The 19,802-nt window shown below is 46.2% G+C and overlaps 1 protein-coding gene across 1 annotated transcript; it reads right to left on the reverse strand.

The window, feature by feature from the left end:
- Positions 1–988: 988 nt before the first annotated feature.
- On the reverse strand, positions 989–19,802 carry lrig3 (leucine-rich repeats and immunoglobulin-like domains 3). The gene is made up of 19 exons (XM_034526761.1): positions 19,295–19,802; positions 15,251–15,322; positions 15,062–15,136; positions 9,430–9,564; positions 9,176–9,319; positions 8,811–8,954; positions 8,560–8,703; positions 7,647–7,790; positions 5,672–5,752; positions 5,477–5,548; positions 4,880–4,951; positions 4,383–4,546; positions 3,617–3,952; positions 3,219–3,500; positions 2,572–3,048; positions 2,309–2,467; positions 2,077–2,217; positions 1,700–1,954; positions 989–1,610 (listed from the first exon to the last, which is right to left on the reverse strand). The coding sequence occupies exons 1-19, from the start codon at positions 19,489–19,491 to the stop codon at positions 1,366–1,368; spliced, it is 3,339 nt and encodes a 1,112-aa protein (XP_034382652.1). The 5' UTR covers positions 19,492–19,802; the 3' UTR covers positions 989–1,365.

The raw sequence follows: 19,802 nt of genomic DNA on the forward strand, positions 1-19,802 counted from the left end.
GGGGGGCATCATCATCTGGCAAACCGTTTGAGCTAAGCGACATTGTGCTGTCTCTGTTCTAACAACGAGCAGTTTGTGGGTTTAACATGAATGAATTTCAATTTGTATTTAATTATGAGCATCACTATTAATAGAGTCATTATTATTCACAGAGGCGGGGAATCAGAGCTGGCTGCAGGAGTAATAGCTTCAGCGCACACGTGGGCATGGTATTATGAAAATCCTGAGCACATATTCAAATATTGCCACTGCACCTATTACTGCTACGAGTACTCTTAATACTGATCTCTCAGCTACTACGACCATTACTACTTCTGGTAGAAGAAGCAGAAGTGGTCCAAGTTGTATCAGTCCTGGCAGAATCAACAGTGGAGAGCAATTAGTAATGCACATAATATTAATAATGATAGTGGTAGAGCTAGTAGTAATATTAACAACATGTATTGTGTGTAAGCAGTATTTATGTTGTGTGTTATCTGTGTTTTAGTGCAGAACTGCTATAACAAATGTTGTTATAATGGTATTTATTAGTACCAGTATTAGTAATAGAAGTACCGGTGAGGGAGGGGGGAGGGACATATGGTTGAGATCATGGTCAGGATATCATTATGGATATTTTCCAGTATTTATTTAAGTTCCAACATGGCAAACGCATGCAAAATCCCAGCTTGCTTTGAATCATTAGTTCAGTAAATCAACAGTAAATCCGTTTGCAAGTCATTTCCCGGCCCCACATGGAACCAGATTTCGATTCCAAACAGTTAAACGTCCTCTCTGTCTCACTTTCTTAGTGGGGGGGCTGACTGATGACAGACCCGGGGCGTCCTTGGGCGGTCTGCGGTGCTGCTCTAGAAGGCCAGCGTTCAAGACCCACCAGCAGCAGCACCGCGTGCTCCAAATCTCAAACCTCCTGCATCATGAAGACAGTAACATCATTGAAGACTCGGAGCTCTGAGGTGAATGCAGCAGCACACATTAAGGTGTTTTCTTTTATTGTTTACATATGTGCAAAACATTGCTTCATTCAAAGCTGGAATAACAGAATTCGCAGGGCTGCAAAATACTTGTACACAAATGGTAAGCAAAAATAATGGAATCTGTTTATATACAATTTACAAAATATAATAAACTTTATATAAAAAAACTGTATATATTCATCTATATTATTTAGCTGAAGCCGTGTCCTTGACGAACAGCTGCTAATATGCTCCTTTTGACTTTCCTCTAGGAACATCAAATTGTCCGTTACATTCACTCGTTGCACATTTCAGGAGTCCTTTATTGCAAAAGTGTCCATTCAGTGAGGTAGAAGTTATTCTTTTTTTTTTTTGGTCGTCCTCTTCACGAAAAGCAAGTGTCACTGAGCTAAGTGCTCGTTCTGCGCTGGGTGAAGGGATCTGTCCTGCTGCTGTCAAACGGCTGCTCATAAACGCTGTTGCTCTGCTCCGACGCCGAGTCCTTGGCGAGACTGTGCTCCTCCGGGTCGGAATTGGCATCCGGAGCCGTGTAGGGATTCTCGTGCAGAGTCATCCCGTTATGCGTCACCAACGGCGGTGGGAAGCCCGGGTAAAGGTCCTTGCTAGGCCTCCACGGAGCCTTCCCAAATGTTCCTGAGCGAAAACGGGGGCAATGAGAAGTCAGACCAACGTACAGAGGACATCCGGAAAGGTTTTGTACAAACGATCGACTTCAGACGTACCCATGAAGGTGTTGGAGGGGGAAAGGCACTCGTGAGGCTTCCCGTAGTCGTTAGCTTCAACCTCCTCCGCAGATGGCCGGCGGTCACTCTGCTGTGGAGAGGGGCCGTGGTGGAGACTGGCGTTGGGGAGCTGCATCAGCACAGAGGAGGAGCAGAGGTCAAAATGCTCAGACAGGAAGTAGTCCCTCATTTTAGAGTTGGTCAGGCTGCCGCTGTAGGACTCAATGCAGACGGGCTTTTGGTCGATGGAACAGCCTAAAAGGAAAACAAATATATAAATGATCAGTACTTCCAATATTATGATGTTGTATAATGTTCTAGATCAATAACAGTCTAAGAGACTAACATTTTCTATTTAACGGAAGCATCACACAGACCTGTGAAGACTTCTGTCGGGTCAGTGGAGTACAAGTTCTCTTGGCGAAGCAGTGAGCCGATGGGACCTTGGTAATGGCAGAGCAGAGGATCGATGGCCGCCTCCATGTCGGTTTCACTTCCTGTATCAAGCTGATAGAAACCTGTACAGGTTGAAGGAACACAACCATGTAAGAAAAACGTCTGCAGAGGGATTCCATTTTAGGACAAAGAATAAAAGGGCAGGTGTTTTACCGTTCATGTCTTTAGGCTGCAGGTAGAAGCCGCTGATTGCCGAAGCCATGTACTGATGGCTGCTGCCGCTCTCTGATGGGATGTAGCCGTCCTGTCGGTCGGCGAGCGTTCCCTGGGAGGACAGGTAGCTGGGGATGTCGGTCGGCAGGTTGGTCTCATCTGGGAGCGCGAGTACATCAAGTTATGTCACACACTTCCATTTTTGTCAACAGATGTCCTCGATCAAACGGAGGTTAACCTCCCAACAACCACTATGCACCGACCTGTGTTGGTGACGCTGCAGTCCTCATTGCGTCGCCGCGTGTGGTAGATGATGACCACCCACACCAGCGACGTGCCCACCACGCAGCACACCACGGCTATGATGACGATTCCCACCGTGGTCCACCCATCGCCGTCCGATCCCGCGCCGCTCACCATGCCGACTCCCACGCCGCCCTGCACCCCGGAGTCGCAGTTGGGATTTGGGATGACCGCCAGCAGAACGTTGCCCCTCTCCGTGCCCAGCGCGTTGGACATCTCGCAGGTGTACTTCCCCGCGTCCGCCTCTGCAGCGTCGACGATGATGAGGAGCTGGTTGGCGGCTGCGAAGAAGTGGCGCTCGGTCACTACCAGGGGGCTGTCGTCTTTGGTCCAGTTCAGCCTCGGGTGAGGGCTGCCGCCAGCTATGCACTGGAGGACGGCGGTTTCGCCCTTGGCCACCGTGCGATCCATGAGGGGCCGCAAGAAGGAAGGTGTTTCTAAAAGAGGAGGACCAAAGCAATAGAATAGAACAGTTAAGTGTGACAAGGAACCAAAAATATCACACTGATTCACGAACGTAGTCTATTTGTCCTTCACACAAGCCCGTCAACTTAAAATGAAAGCTCTGAACAAAGAGTTCCTTTGCTCTCAGAGTGCCGTTCCTCACCTAGCACAGTGAGCGTCGCGTTTGCAGAAATGGCTCCGGCTGTGTTCTGAGCCGTGCAGCTATAAACGCCGATGTCCTCGGTCTTCACGTCCACGATGAAAAACACGTCGTCCTCCGGCATGACGTGCATACGGCGTTCGCGGGCGGCAGGGAAGTCGGTGCCTCCGTCTTTCTGCCAGGCGATCTGAGGGGAAGGGTGACCAACGGCGGCACATTCCAGCCTGGCTGTTGCTCCAGCTCGGATACTCAGGTCCATCGGCATCTTGGTGAAGGAAGGCATCACTGGAAATGAGATAACGACAGGACATTGGAATCGTTTAGGAATTTGAGAGGCGTTTTATGAACCTTCTAGATAAAGACACATTCCAACCGATTGGCTTCTCCCACCCCAAACTTACTGTTGACCGTGAGTCTGGCCTTGGTGGAATAGGACGATCCAAAGTGGTTGGAGATGACGCACTGGTACTTCCCCTCGCTGGAGAACTCCACATTACGTAGCTCCAGGGTGGTTGTATACTCCGTCACCTCCGTCTCGCCTGCCGTGCCTCCCTGCAACCGCAAGTGGGCCTGGTTGTGGATCTCCGCGTCGTTCAGGACCTCATTGTCTTTCTTCCAGGCAAAGGTCATGGGCGAGTCGCTGGAGCTGGCCGCCGAGCAGACGAACGTCACGTTGGTACCCTTGAGCGCCGACTGGGTCTCCGGCTGTACGGTGATTTGAGGCTTTGGGAAGTCATCTGGGATAACAACAAAAGAGAGAGTTTGAAATGTCTGTGTAAAACGATCTATGTGTTCAGGTCTTGAAATGGCCATTCAGCAAATTTCTGGTGCATTTTGGTTTTATTGGCACATGTGAAAGGGGAAAAACTGAACTGAAATATTTCCTCAGTATATCTCTGTGATGGTAATGAGGAAAGCTGAAAACTTAACCTAGTACATTTCCATAATGTTCTCTCCTCGAGGCTCATTAGCTTGACCAGGAGTCAGGGAGGAAAATACTGAACAATCTGGGTCAGCTTGTAAATGGAAAACCTGTGAGTGTGTGTGTGTGTGTGTGTGTGTGTGTGTGTGTGTGTGTGTGTGTGTGTGTGTGTGTGTGTGTGTGTGTGTGTGTGTGTGTGTGTGTGTGTGTGTAAAGGTGTTACACCAAGTGAATGCATCACTTACCACACACAAACTCCTCCTGGCTGACGGCGAACATGCTCCTGCCCTTCAGCATCTGCGGGTGGGCGCAGCTGGCGTTGACGCAGGGCATGAAGGTTTGTTCTGCCACCCAGACGGGAAGCCACTTCAGCTGGCAGTCGCACAAGAGGCTGGAGGTGTTCAGACGCCTGCCAGGAGAGAAGATACCGCAAAAAAACAACAACTTAATTCACAAGTAAATAATATCACTTGGTTGGTTTTCAGTGATTTTGGTCGCGAGTGGAATCTCCAGAGGAAGGGGAAAACAGTGCAACATCAAGTCGCAATAATCTTGGGGAAATAAAGAATACCAGACACTACCCTTTAGCGGAGGGAGACAAAGGAACCTGTGAAGCCGTTAATAACACTGAAGCAAGCGCTGCTTGGTGCGGCCTTTCCCAGCAGACCATAATGACTTTCACCTGGCCCACATAAACCCAAAGAGACTATCTAAAGCTGCCCTTAGACAGGGTCATACTTACAGCTCCTGCAGGTTCTTCATCTGAGAGAAGGCATTCGCCTGGATGGACATGATGGCGTTGTTGCTCAAATCTCTGAAGAGAGACAAGAAAAAATAAATTAGGACGGGCAACATCCTCACGGAGAGATGGCAGCTTTTTCTGCCAACAACAGCCGTGTAGAGGGAAGGCTACAACAACTTCAATCGAGAGGAAAAAAAGGTCTGTGCTCCAGAACAATAAAACTCTGGGCAGCAGTTTGCTGTGTTAATCAAGAGAGGCCCAACTCTGGGCTGCTTTGAGCTCTTGCAGCGGCTGGGAAAAAACTCTAATGAGAATCAAATGCAGCTGTTGTGTGTGTGCACACACACACACACACACACGCACACACACACACACAGAGTTCTCTCCACTTGCCTTGGTGATCGATATAGTCTGGCACACATGTAAAGATACTAATGGTAGAGCTTTTTTCTTCTTCTTGATTCCACATCAAAGCGGGGGAATGGGAGAAGACAGTTTGGGTGTACGGCTCTAACAAACAGCCTCTGTGTGATTCACCCTGCTTAGTTTACGGCTCGGACTTATGGAAACAATCAGTGAAACACAAGGCCGACTCACAGGTGCTGCAGCGCGTCCAGGCCAGAGAAAGACTTCTTGGTCACCGAGCGGATCTGGTTCCCCTGCAGAAATCTGGGAAAACGACAAGATTCTCATCAATTTTTAACTTTTGCTCGCTGGCCTTGTTTTGTTCATGTTCCATAAAGTCAGCCAGACCAGGGTGAAACATCACGTTAACGTCGACAATGAACTCACAGTTTTTTCAGCTTGTCCAGGGCAGAGAAAGGGCCATTCATGTCTTCAATGGTCCAGGAGATTTCATTATTTTGGAGATCCCTTTCCCGAAGAAACAAAGACATACCACCTCGTAAAAAAATCCACGCCCAGAAAACAACTGCACTTGCGATGTTAATAAAACTTTATACGGCTTTACATTTCGTTTGAGGGAGAAAACGTTTAAGGCTTTAAAAGCGGCTCCATGCCCCTTACGGGAAGTTCCTGCCTGGCCTTTGCGGCGCTTTTAAAAGTCTGCAATGGCTTTTCTGCATTGTATAGAAAAGGGTTACAAGGAAATGCTGCAATATAACATGTGTGCTGCATTTTAAACTTCATTTGAGGGGATAAATATACTCTGCATGCAATTCAAATATGTAGGAGATGTGTTGCAACAGATTCTCCATTAAAAACATAATGAATCTGCGATATTTTACATTTCTGTGAAAAAGAGGGATTGTTTTTGTGAAATCTCCCTGACTTTTTATGAACTCTAATTAAATTCGATATAAGTGTTAACTAACTGGAGTTTTACACACCACTAAAATAAAACACACTTTATTAAATAGAGACTAGCTATTATTTTATTATTTACACCCAGCCAGGTTTTTGAAGCTAACTGTGAAAACTAACAAAGCTAACGATAGCTCTGTTTAGAGTAAAGAGTAGACCTTTGAAATAAGGAAAAACATAAATCATAAAATATTATGTCATTCATGATAGCTATACTATCATCATCAACTAACGTTTTATATTAACGACAAAAAAATCCTCCATAAATTCATTGTTGGTGTTCATGCCTCAAAAAACGAGCTAGCTAACGTACTTTTAGCTAGTGGGTTCAGTTAGCCAACAGCCACATCTGGCAGCGTTAAAATTAATTAAAAATTAATCTCTTTGTAAGAACCACTTTGTGTGGTGCTAACAGTTTCAATTTAGTGTTACGTAAATCTCTGCTGAGATTAGATATATCGTACGTTTTTACTAAGTTTAAATTTGCTGGCGCAACCAGAAAACAGAAATTAGCCTCTCCACTTTTTACTTTAATGGAATTCTTAGCGGCTCTCCAAGAAAAGCTCTTGCTCGTTGAATGATCCCAACGATTAACGTTAATGTTGCATGAAACATCTTCTGCTATCAAACAACAAAGTTGTGACGGCTGAAAAAATATGGACAGATTATATAACTGCTATAAAAGTACACCAAACAACTCAATACACAGCATTTGAGTGCTAAATCCCTAAAAGCCAAGACTTGCCCAGAGAAATTGCCCCTTTGATCCCTCAGCTGCTCTAATGTTTTCAAACTGCTATTTTCCTCCTCGACATGCCTGGTTATGGCTGATTGAGATTGAGGAAGGGTGTGTGCGTGTGTGTGTGTGTGTGTGTGTGTGTGTGTTTGTGTGAGGGGGGTGTTTATGGGAGGGGCTGGTGGATTTGAAGCCCTGAAGCTATCCGTGTCCACCTAGCTGCACACCTGCCCTACGGTGACCTCAGCAGTGAAGCTTACATTTGGTTCCAGTTAAAAAATCCTAACCAGGGGAAATGTTACTGAGCCTCTCTGTGGGAAAGGGGGGATGGGTGTATGTGGGCGTGGGAGTGGGGGTTAGGAGGAGGAAGGGGAGACGTTGGGAAAGAGGGGAGAGGAGGGTTGTTGAGGTCGGGGCTGTGCCTCTGAGGTTGTTGTTTTCTGTGTGTGGAGAGACCTCAACACGGTAATCTATTTCACATCCCCAAAACACATCAGGCAGGATATTTCCACTCAGGCAGCGGATTGATGGTGGAGGTGGCTTTAAAGAGGGTGAGGGAGGGACTTGTACTAGTTTAAAACCGACTCCATTCAGTATATTTGATTTCCCATTGAAAAGACGAGGAGCATCAGTCACACACGAAGAGGACAGAAACACTGGGAAACCCTTTTTGCAGCCTTTTGTCTGAAACTTTTGAATTCAACTTACAGCTTCTGCAAGTTGGAGAGGCCGCGAAAAGCCCCGTCTGCAATGAAGCTCACGCGGTTGTTTCCGATGTGGAGCTCGTCCAGCACGCTGAGGCCTACGAAGCTGGATTCCTCCAGTCTGGACAGATGGTTGAAGGAGAGGTCGCTGAAGGACAGAAAAAAAACATGAAAAAAATGAAACTATTGGATTGCGACTTATTTCGTATGAGTTTGAAGAGATCAACAAAACAGAACTTGTGAAACAAATGTGTTTTCTTTCGAGTAAACTTAGATGAGAACAAATCAGATAGCTGGGCATGTCCCAGCCAACAGGCGGCTTGTTTACTCTCAGCTTTGTGTGATAAGAGTGAGCGAAACAGGGGGGGGGGGGACAACCTATCTGTGAACACTCCAGACACTGAACTGACCGCTGCTGTAAACAAGAGCCACAACAAAGGAAATTCAATCTGCTTCCAGGAATGTGTGTTGATGAGGGGGTAAATCACTGAAGTTTGTGGGTAACGTAGTGTTTGACGTGGAGAGAGACTGCAACTAATAATGCAATTTCCAATAAGACGAAGAAGTGGGACTTCCGGAGACCGATATGTTGGTTTAAGTGACGGCAGAAAAGAGAAGAGGCAAAGGGGTGTGGAACATGTTGGCACTCACTGGCAGAGCATAAGAGGCGCTGCTTTGTCTGTGTGTGTGTGTGTGTGTGTGTGTGTGTGTGTGTGGGGGGGGGGGGGGTTAGGGTCTGTCGGCAACAAGAGGAACTGGAGTGTGAGGAAGTTCAGGCGGGGGTGCCAGAGGGGAGGAGAGGGCGACACAGAGAAGTGTTGGGAGTTCAGAGTGTGAATGGAAAGTGAGGAGGGAATAGCGAGGGGGGGGGGCGGGGGGTGCAAAGGGAGGGGGAAAATAAAATAGGGTGGACTCACAGCTCGCTGAGTTTCTGGCAGAACTCCCAGGCGTCAGGTCGGATCCTGCTGATGGCGTTGTGGCCGAGGTGGAGCTGCTGCAGAGTCAGCAGGCCGTACAGCCAGCCCTTACTCACCTCCGTCAGGTTGTTGTAGTCCAGCTGCCTGCAGGCCCCCACACACACACACACACACACACGTTCACACAATGAGACCGTGCACTACATTTGGAGGAACAGAACACGATGCACATCGCGTGCAAAGTTGCTTACAGGACTTCCATGTTGCTGAGGCCCCAGAAGGCTCCGTCCATCAGGCGGCTGAGGCCGTTTCTCTGCATCTTCAAGGAGCGAAGGGCGTGCAGGCCGTGGAACGTCAGGCCCTCCACCCGGCGGACGCGGTTCCTGCTCAGCTCCCTGAAACACACACGCGGAGGAGTAAAGCGCACAGAATGTATATAGCCATGTCCTCAACTTAGCAAGTGACACTAGTGTGGAGTCGGGCCAAAGGTCAGAAAAGGTTTGGGAAAGAGTCATTTTCTTTAGAATGTCTGGAAAGGCGTCGATATCAGACGCGTCACGAACCGACAGGATTAGGAAAGAATCTCTCTAAAAGAACAAAAGACAGCGAAGCTTACAGGTGCTGCAGGTTGGGCAGCTGGAACATCTTAGCCGGGATGGCGGAGAGGCGGTTGCGGTTGAGCCGGAGGACCTGCAGGCTGCTGGAGAGGTTGGTGAAGCAGCCCGTCTCCAGTGCGGAGATACGGTTGTTGTTGAGGAACCTGAGAGAGGACGATTGAGTCAAGAGACGCAATAAAAACCACAGAAACATGCGGAGCATTGTGGGCCTTGTCCCATTCAGACCACGACTCGATGTCCATCAGGCACTCACAGGTTCTTGAGAGGCAGCGTGGGGAAGGAGCTGGCCTTTATCTCCACGATGTTGTTGTTGCTGAGGTCGAGCGTTTCCAGAGCGAGGAAGGGCCGGAGCTGATCCACGGAGATCCTGTTGATCCTGTTGTTTGCTCTGAAAATACAGACACCGTCGCTCCAATAAAAGGACACAAATACTGTGTTGGACTAGTGGCGCACACCAGTTTCATGTTTCCAGATATGCAAACAGTCAATTCCCTCATGTAGCGTGTGGTATTCGCCCCCCCCCCCCCAAAAAAGGAAAACTCTCACGCGCTTGTAGTTGTTACTTACCACCCAGCGTGAAGCGCTGTCGCACCTTTCTTTTGTTTTTTTGCTGACGTTTCATGCATATTTCCAGGATGCCGACAAATTGCTCGCTATGATCAATGTTGCAGCTTTTCAAACCAAGTCCAAACAACCTTTTGGTTTAGTGATGTGTGATTTTGTTTATAAGGTAATTTACCAACAAGGTATTTTAAAAAGTAACCTGCCAATTACTTGGCTGATGAATACCATTCCCTCAGTGAAAGCATGCCTCGGCAGAGGCCAGCAATTTCCTGAGCTGCACGCCTCCTAAATTGCAGTGCAGGGACTGCTTAGTTCTAAACAGAGCCTGTACAGTGCCCTCTGTGTATGAGACTCGGCAGTAGAGAGAGAGAGAGAGAGTGAGGGGTGGGGGGGGGGGGAAGGAATTCCCTCCAATGCACCAGACTACAGGCCTCGTTTTCAGTATTCATTGCGATGGTTACACCCCCCCCTACACCTTACTGACCAGAGAGCTGTTAGTTTTTCTGAGTCCGTTTTCCAGCAGCCCCTCGGAGAAAAAACACCACGGACAGTTGCCTCCTAATGCAGGTTTAATTTGGGTTGTGGCGTTTATATTAATATTTAATTATCGGGAGCTGTCAATCAATCTACAGGATTTATCGATAGACTACTGGTCACCTATTTCGATAATTGATGAGTTGTTTCAGGCAAACATACAGAATATTACCGATGTATTCCATATATATATATATATGCAAATCAGGTGGGGAGGGGCGGGGGGGGGCAGACCTGCAGAAGTCCTCTGCCGTGCCCTTTGGGTTTTGCGGCCTTGTCCCCATCGTGCCACCTGCCCCTGACAACATCTCCCTAGCGCTCTGTACACCAAACTAAATCTATTGAGAGTTTCCGGTGCGCGGTGACAGTGAAATACAGATCATTGTCTACAATTTTAAATTAAAAACAGCACAGGCCGCTGCTTTGTTTGGAGATTTGCGGAGGGGCCTTCCACGGAGCGCGGCCCCCAGGTCCCAGACAAAAGCGCCGCACACCACCTGTATCTCGGTTTTCATGTTCCCCTGACTGGTCGCTGAGAGAGAGAAGGCCGCCTGGTGGGAAAGAACCGGTCTTTCCAGTTCTCTCTCTCTCTCTCAGAGGGGTGGGGGGACTAGAATAGCCACGGAGAGAGAGAGAGAGGGCTGCTGCACACTTCCTGTCTGCGAGTTTAACATATGTATCAGAAAAAACGTATTATTCCATAATCCTATGAGCTCGCTATAGCTATTTTGCAGTACTCTCCTGCAGTCAACCGTGAACTCTGTGTGACTGCATGACCAGGCAATTACAAACTCCCCCCCCCCCCCTAAATCAATGCACACTCCTCCGTACACAAACAAGCCCGACGTGGTACACTTCAGTGATACACAGACGCACACACTTCCAATGTGTGTGCGTCCACTTTGCTATCAGATAATGTGATTATGGTGCCATTACAACTGGGGTAGTAGGGCTTTGCTGCAGTTAGTGGAAGTCAATAGAGGGCGGGCCATGTGTCAATAACAGCCCAGGGCATTACAAGTATTGATGGAATACGCACTCATTACTAAACTGAGGCGAGCAAAATCAATGATGTTGTGCTGCCGTGATTACATCTACACAAAAGGCTTCCTATGCATGATACATAGTCAGTGTGTGGATAACTAACTGCACACGTTTCCAGACTTTCCAGACCTCATTAGACCTCGAATTACTTAAATGCGAGCGGGATAAATCCTTTTTTCTTTTTATTACACAATGTGGCTTTCACACAAGCGCCTACCTGCCAGCGCTCTTGACGAAACTAGCGTTTCTGGCCGTCACAGAGACCACTTTCACACACACACAGAGAGGTGATGTTGTCATGTAAGATTCAAGATCAGTTATTTGCGTTTCACAGCAAAGCTCCGGCCAAGGAGCAGAAACTAATGCTTTTAATTTGGGGGGGGGGCTCTTTAAATGGAAAGTCACTTTTTATAAAACCATCTGTGTGTGTGTGTTTGTGCGTGTGTGTGTGTGTGTGTGTGTGTGTGTGTGTGTGTGTGTGTGTGTGTGTGTGTGTGTGTGTGTGTGTGGTATTTGCTATTGGAAAAGGAACAGAGTTTTGAGAAGCCATCCGATGACTCCCTCTCTGCAGTGGCGCCTGTAATGAAAGCCAGGGCTGCGATCGCTGTTGAGACACCATATTAAATTCTGCACATACATCTCGCTCAGAAGGCCGATCCTGCTGACGTGCCGGCTCCCAGGCGGAGCGGAGAGAGCCGGCACGGGACTAACATGCGAACTGAAGGGGACCTTCAACCAAAGTGATGGGGGAGCTCTGAAATTCCTGATGTATCAAGCGTGTTTCTGAAGTGCATAAACTGCACGCTGTGCAAGTTCTACATTTACGATTTTCAACAAGTGTCTTTTCTTTGCTGCTAAGCTCGATTTACTGTCGTGCTTCTGCTCCGTCGATTAAACGGAAGTTTCCGTCATCATCTGGGACCGGTGAAATTGTGAAATGCATTCTTTTTTAAAAGACTAATAATCTAAAATAAGCAACAGATTTATGAAAATAGGAATTAGTTGCAGCCCTTGCTGAATCCCCATTGCATATATATATATATATATATATATATATATATATATATATATATATATATATTTGCAACTCTCATCCTCAGTAAGGCTCCCATTTCCGTGGACATACCAGGAGGTTCACCTAATCAGACCTGGAATCTCCGGGTCATTTGTTGAACCCCCCTGAACACAGGCCGAGGGATTTAGCGGTGACGGGGTTTACCCCCGCCATAAATTCCTGGGAAATTGTTCAATTAATTAAGATGATCACGACTCAATTACTACCAGCTGCTGGGTTATTGCCGTTTGTTTTTACTCGAAGCTGCGAGGTCAAAGGAGCCGGCGAGAGCTGCCGCGATGTCTGACTGGCTGTTTGAATAAGTGGTATTCGATACCCCGAGGTCTTTTTTTCTTCTCCCCTCTTTACTACCCTCCCAGCTTGGAGAAAATTAAGCAGGGGGAGAACTTTTGGGGGAAAATAAATAAATAAAACTCACACTGCGCCACCTAATCTGAAGGAAGAGGGCAGCGGCCAAACACACTCCGTGCGAGTGAGAGAGCAAGTGTGAATTTTAATTTCTTCTTGTGTGTGTTTCGCTTCCTCATATTGCTTGGACTGATATGAAATAAAGTATGCTCCCGACTCCCCGAACCGACCGCAGTTTAATAGATTCACAATGGGGTGCCTTTTCTGAGGTTTTTTGAGAGATACTGATGTTTAAAATCAAAAAGGCTAAATAATTGTGTATTTCATTGTGATCCTTTAACACAAAAAAGACAGCGTAAGCATAACTTAAAATGTATAATTATGAATGTCAGTCACATCTTTTCTTTGTATCAATGGACCATTAGCTAATCTGAAGGGATATCATGATAACCAGTTGCTTACTAGCTTGCTATTAGCTAGAATGGCTATTTAAAACTCAGGAAGGGGACTAAATCATCATTAGTGTTGATGACGCAAACTATTGGTATTGCTAATTTGATCTACTACTTGTATTTCTGGTAAAAAAAACACTCTTATTTAGTACACTCTTTGGCCTTATTTGGTCTGGTATGACCAGTAGCCAATGGGGGCTAATGTAAGCTAACGCTAGCAAGGTCCAGGTGGATATTTCTGTTTGACTGACATTACTGAGACACTTTGGTGACTACTTGTGCTTAATTGTGTTTAATATTTACCACGATGACCAGATTATCAACTGTGGTCACAGTGAATGTGGTTTAACAAATGGTACAAGTTTAGTTCATCAGATACAACAAACGACTAATTTCACCAATTAATGTAAAGACTTCCAAGAGGAGTATACATATAAGACATCTTATTTTAACGGAAGGAAAATCTTGCGAGAAATAAGTGACTGCGTTCGATATTATTCTGGAACTCAACGGACTGCGTTTACTACAACAAACAGTATATATGTATCTGGAGCTTGTTAAGGCAGAGCTAACATGGATGACATGACTTCGAGTGAGCCAAACTGAACAACAAAATCAAATAAAAATACTTTTTTTAAATTATGGTTTGGACAAAGTCTGTTTTTTGTTTTTTTAGAAGTGAATCTGTGCAGGAGCTCAGCAAATGTAATCCAGAGTTGCTCAGGGGAACTTGGACAGCATAACAAAGCAGCAGATGAACCGGTGACCTCTTTATAACTATTACGGTAACAATGCGGCCATTCACACACCAGGTGACATTTGTTCCCTGGGCCACGGTAACAAATCCATAATTAAATTTATAATAAAATCAGAGTAACTTCATACAGTAGGGAAACACTTGGATAGAATATACACAAAACAACCCTCAAATAACGCAGTCAAATATGACATGTAAGGTGCACAGAGCCTTTCCCCAAACAAAAGGAACCACCGCGCTCTTTGTCCTGAGCTGAAACCTACAGCTGGAAGTGAAACTCCGGAGCTAAACGTGCAAACTAATTGTCTGACGGCCCTGCGAGCGTCGTGTTGGGGCTTGATGAGGTATACGCCTCATCAAGCCGGGAGACGGACACATTCTTCTAAAATAAGTTCACGTCAGTGGGTTTTTGGAGAGACACGCCACAGAAAGCAAATAAAATTGTTGAGGTTTCACACACTAATATCTGTGGTTCCTGCAAAAAGCACGTATTGCACAACAAAATACTGAGGCGTCTTCTGGTTAGAGTCTGAGCATGAAGAAATCTGACAAGGCAAAACATTTTTTTACCATGAATAATCTTACAGTATCAGACACGCTTGGTTACCATTTCTGCTGCATATTAACACCAAAAACTGGGATTCATTCTTCTTCATAGCGATGGACCAAGAGATCGTAAGATTTTCAGGAACCTCGTGGATGCCAAGTTTATATGAAAAAAGGGCCACACAGAAACCTGTGATCCATCTGCACAAAAACCACCAAATATGGATTTTCACATGACGGATTTGACTTTTCTCCAGCGTCACGTCACTGGCCCTTGAGTTAAAAATACACCAGCAGCAGCCACCAAACAAAACATTTCCATTTCTGTTGATGGCATTTGTCTTCGCCCACGTGACCTGTCTGGGGCTGGCTGCCATGTCTCAGACTGCCCCGTCTGGGAACCGGATCAGCCAAAAGGGTTTGCCCTCCAAAGGGGAAAGAAGGAGGGGGGGGGACCACTTCCCAGCTCACTACTTTAACCAGCAATGACAACTCTGGATTATACTTCAGACCAGGCTGAAAAGGGAGAGGCCTTCATAGACATTTTCAAAAAGGTTTTACTTACAGAATGAGCGTCGTGATGTTGGAAGCATACGGGCCCAAATCGGGTATCGCATCCAGTTCATTGTGGTTCAGCTTTCTGTACACATTGAGGGAAAAGAGACAGTTTGCAAAATGCAGGACAGGGATGGAGGCTGGTGGGAAAGTCCTGTGTTAATTCTAGAGCGTGCCGATGAACACAAGGCAGACTTACATTTCACTGAGATGTTGTAGTTTGGAAAACAAAGTGCCGTCAAGCATCTGCAATTTGTTATGGCTCAGGTCCCTGTGAAGGGAAAAAGAAAACGAGGCAAAAATTAAGGGTAAAGTATACACCGGGGACTGTGTTTCTGCTACAGTCTTCCATTTGGGCCTACATAGCAAACATAATTACATAAAAATGATCTGTGCTATTGTGCTGGGAGCAGCATCAAAGAAGTCACTTTAATTCAAACGGATTGCGATTAAATGAAACAGAATGGTCAGAAAAAGTAAGCAAGAATAGGATTTATTGCTGACGTCCTGTAAACAAACAGAAAAAATAGTTTCAGCAACTGACAACTATTTCCTCTTTTTAAACAGATTTCTAACAAAGTAGTTAAACTGGTTCCAAATGAGCTTCATTAATCTGTTTCTAAGATTTGGTGTCAATGAATTCATACTAAAGACAAATCACTTCAGGATAAACTACTGAACGAGCACCAGACTGATTGAAGTCACTTTCTTGCAAATGAAAAAGGTCCAAAACAAACTTTTCCTGTCTTCCTTCTAGGGAAAAGGGAGAACTTTCTTGGATGCCAAAACAAAAGTTTGCTTCATTTCCAAGCCTCTGCTGAGAAGCAGAGCCAAAACAGACAAGCTGATAAGTTATTGTGCGGCGAGATTCTCTCTGTGCTGAAAGGAGGCCGAAACCTGGTGAGGGAAGTTGATAAAAACAAAAAAAAAAGTAAAATGTTGCTGGAGTTGAGGTTTCTGCACTGGCCGAGGCTTGGACCCGATCTCTTCTCTGGTGTCTGGACTTCAAACCAAATCTAAGAGATTTAAAACATGTGTTTCCATTGATGGATGGTTTAGTTTTGTCTATTTCACACATTTTTGAGCATTTTGTCTGAAGAAAGGTTCAGGACCTCAAACGTCCAGCAATGTGCGCTTAGTCGGGGTTTATAGCAGAACGCCGCTCCATCAATATTTGAGCTCCTGGTCTACGTCTCGATTTTGTATGAACTCTCTTTTGGATCAGATCCTGGCTCAAACTCGACGGAGCCTGGTCTTGGACTGAAGAAGTCTTGGCCGCGCAGCTCACCGGGGGGAGGGGGGGGGGCGGCTGAGACTCTTGTTTTCAGTTTTGCTGTCTGTTTTGAAAAGCAGCCTAAAAAGCAGCTCAAGGAGTCTGGCAAGCAGAGCCTCGTGCACCATAAAGTGGTGGAGCTATTGACGCTGCCGCGCACGATCAACGCTGCGGTGCCAGACACTTTTTTTTTTTTTACACCCCCTCAAACTCTACCCCCACGCTCCTCCTTCTCCTCACCTCCCTCATCTGGAATCCATCAAGGAGCTCTGGGAGGAGGGGAAGAACCTATCAACTGCTAATGTATTCACAATGTCGAGAAAAGCGAGAGGGACGCCTTTCATATGTCTGAAACACCCGTCGAATTTTCTGGGGCCTGTTTTTGTCCTTTGGTGGAAAGTTATATAAACCACTCAACTAGAGTTTTACTCCCCCCCGTCCTCCTGCTTTTCTTTCCGAGCATGGAGCTGTGTGTTGTTGTTTTTGTTGCTGTAGTTCCAGCGCTGGGGGCCATATGGGAAAGGTGTCCTATCATACTCCCTAGATAAACCCTAAGTAGCTCCGACACTTCCACTTCCCTCACAAAGCAGGCTCTGAGCGGAGCAAGATAACAGTGCTGCGTACAGGCTTCAGTCTGTATCTGCTGCTGGTCGCGTGAAAAGGCGCCGCACAGCTTTCTTATCACAGACTGAAAAGTGAATAAATGAGCTACTCTTTGGGGTTACTAGAGCTGTCAGTAACGTTTTAGAGTACGATTATGGGACATAAATGTCTCTTTGTGGGCGAAGGCAGAGACAGAACGTTCACGTTAGCCAAAACTTTGAATGCCAAAGAGCAAACGTTAGCAAAAAAATATAACAGAGTTGGTGGTTTTCATTTCGTTCCCATTAACGACTATGACATTTGTGAACGGTCCGTATGATAAACTGTAGCTTGCTAGCTTATAGCTATTAGTTAAAATAGCTAGTTAAAACAAGTAGGTAGTTGGCAACCAAAGTTAAGCATGAGCAAACTACTGGGATTAATAATGTTAGCTCACGCTACGTAACGTTAGCTAAAACACCTCCAGAGGTGGGATGTCTTTTATTCAAAAGTAAGAAGTGTCCCCATTTCGTGTCATTCTATGAATTTTAGAGCTCTCCATCCATTACTAAATTAAATGGTGTACTGTTTTGCCTTTAGTACACATATTGTTTAATGACACAGGATTGCTTGGTAGCTCCAACCCAGGAAGGTTAGCTAACGTGGCGCTATATCTACCTCCTAACTTCTCAAACCATAAAAAGTGAGGCAACATAAAAATGGCCAATTTCCCCCCCAACAACCTCCCACATACTCATGACTTCGTCCCACTTCTTCTCGTCTTCTCCTTCCCCCCCCTTTCTTTCTGCCAGTTTGTTTCAAACTAATCCTACACGCTCCTCCTTAAATCAGTATCACGGCTGGCTCTGGAGTTGCTAATTCAGCAGAAATAATGGGGTGCTGGAAAACAAAGGGTTTAAGGGGTTTAAGATGTGCTGGAGAGCCACTCGTAAATTAGCATGCTGGAGTGAAAAGATTTTTTCCCATGTGGAACTTCTTTTTTTTCTTCTTCTTCTTCTTCATTTTCTTTGGAAGGCTGGCCGTGGTTATGAGGCTCAGGCTGGGTCTGTTTTCTCTGGCAATGTCAAGTTTCCAAAGCAGCACATTTGAGAAAGAGAAAAACTAAATTCTGCAGCACGGCTTCGACAAGGCACAGAATCAAGAGCTCCCACAGCCGAACACAGTACGATAAAAAAAAATCAAGTAGTGCAGCTTAACGCGGGGGCAATAAAAATCGAGTATGCATAATTATCCATAAAGAGGAAACACAGTAAGGAACATGCCATTAAAGTTGTGTTTGGTGTTTCTGCTTCAACAGGCCGAGCTCAGCCTCATCTCATCTCATGGAGCCAGAAGGCAAACAGGAGAGTAATGGAGACATTACTTTAGGAAGCAGTCCAAGGCTGCACACAGACTGCATCTGATTTATGGCTTAGAGGCCCTCGAGGTGTGTGAGGCTGGAAGCTGAAGACTGAACCAACGCCAATCATTGCCAATGCAAATGTAACCACACTGTCAGACCATTATAAACATTATGGATGCCTTTCAGTCTCAGTTGTATTTACTGCATGGGTGACAGCTGACAAATACCAGCCAAATCGTGTTGTAATTACTACAAGAAAACAACAATAAAGAAAAAAAGCTGTTATAGTAGCACCATTACGACTACCTATCCTAAAGTGATACATGAGAAGGCCTGACGTTCAAAGCATTACCCGCAGGCACTGGGGAGATTTATTCACAAGTGTTTACACTTTAATGGGGAGGTTTGCAGGCCCTGACAAAAGCACATTGATGTGTAAAAAAGGCTGCTTGGGCTTCCCTGTTGGCCTCGAGGATACAGACACGCTGCTGCAGGGACCACTGTGATAAATAAAGCCACACACACACACACACACACACACACACACACACACACACACACACACACACACACACACACACACACACACACACACACACACACACACACACACACACACACACACACACACACACACACACACACACACACACACACACACACACACACACACACACACACACACACACACACACACACACACACACACACACACACACACACACACACACACACACACACACACTTCAGATGAGCAAGAAAAGCTGTGCAGAAAGTGAACAGACTACTTCAGCTCTACAGTCAAATCTTTTCTTTTTGTCCCACAGCACTACTTTCTGTTTACGACCCATTCCCCGTGTTGTACCACTGTACAGGAATGTAGATCATCCCATCGGTGCGGAAGGACAAGAGATGAGCAATGTGTTCCACCAAGTGCAGAGGTGTGAACATATCTCCCAAGTAAAGAACCAATAAATAGAAAGCACACATTATACATCACAGTAGGGTCCTTTAACTGGACTCACAGTTGCACCGTCCACTCCGGGAGCTCTTCTGGCATTTGGCCCCTTCTCAGCCGACTGCAGTCCAAGAGCTCCCCGATGCACACGCATGGAGGGGGACACGTCCTTGCGTCCGCAGCAGATCCGCACTGGAGCCTCAGAACCAGGAGGAAAAGCACGGCAAACCTCACCAAACGGCGAGCCTGCGCCGGGGAACACATTTCTCTTTCTCCCCCCCTCCTCCCTCCTCTCGGCCACACGAGAGAACACCCCTCTTCGAGTTTTCTCTTTCGATGAAGCGCGACCAATCCAACAACACAAAGTGAGAAACCACCAAGAACAAATCCCCCCAAAAAAAGATCTGGTGCGTGAGATCCGCACAGTCGGTCCTTATATCCAACTCCTCGTGGTTCGCAGGCTCGTAGATGTGGGACGTGAAAGAAAGGCGCTCTTCTGAAACTTGCCCATTCCGGTGGAGAAACTTTTTTTGTGTGCGGTGCGCCTCGCTGCTGCTGTCGGGGCAACTTGTGCA

This window comes from Cyclopterus lumpus, chromosome 23, assembly GCF_009769545.1.
Source record: "Cyclopterus lumpus isolate fCycLum1 chromosome 23, fCycLum1.pri, whole genome shotgun sequence".
Classification (NCBI taxonomy): domain Eukaryota; kingdom Metazoa; phylum Chordata; class Actinopteri; order Perciformes; family Cyclopteridae; genus Cyclopterus; species Cyclopterus lumpus.

Coding starts and splice junctions, on each gene's coding strand:
- lrig3 (XM_034526761.1), bottom strand. CDS start 19,491: ATGTGTTCCCCGGCGCAGGCTCGCCGTTTGGTGAGGTTTGCCGTGCTT. Junction 4,952..5,476: donor CTGGACGCGCTGCAGCACCT/GTGAGTCGGCCT, acceptor GTCTCTCTTCAG/AGATTTGAGCAACAACGCCA. Junction 2,218..2,308: donor GCAGCCTAAAGACATGAACG/GTAAAACACCTG, acceptor CAACCTGTACAG/GTTTCTATCAGCTTGATACA.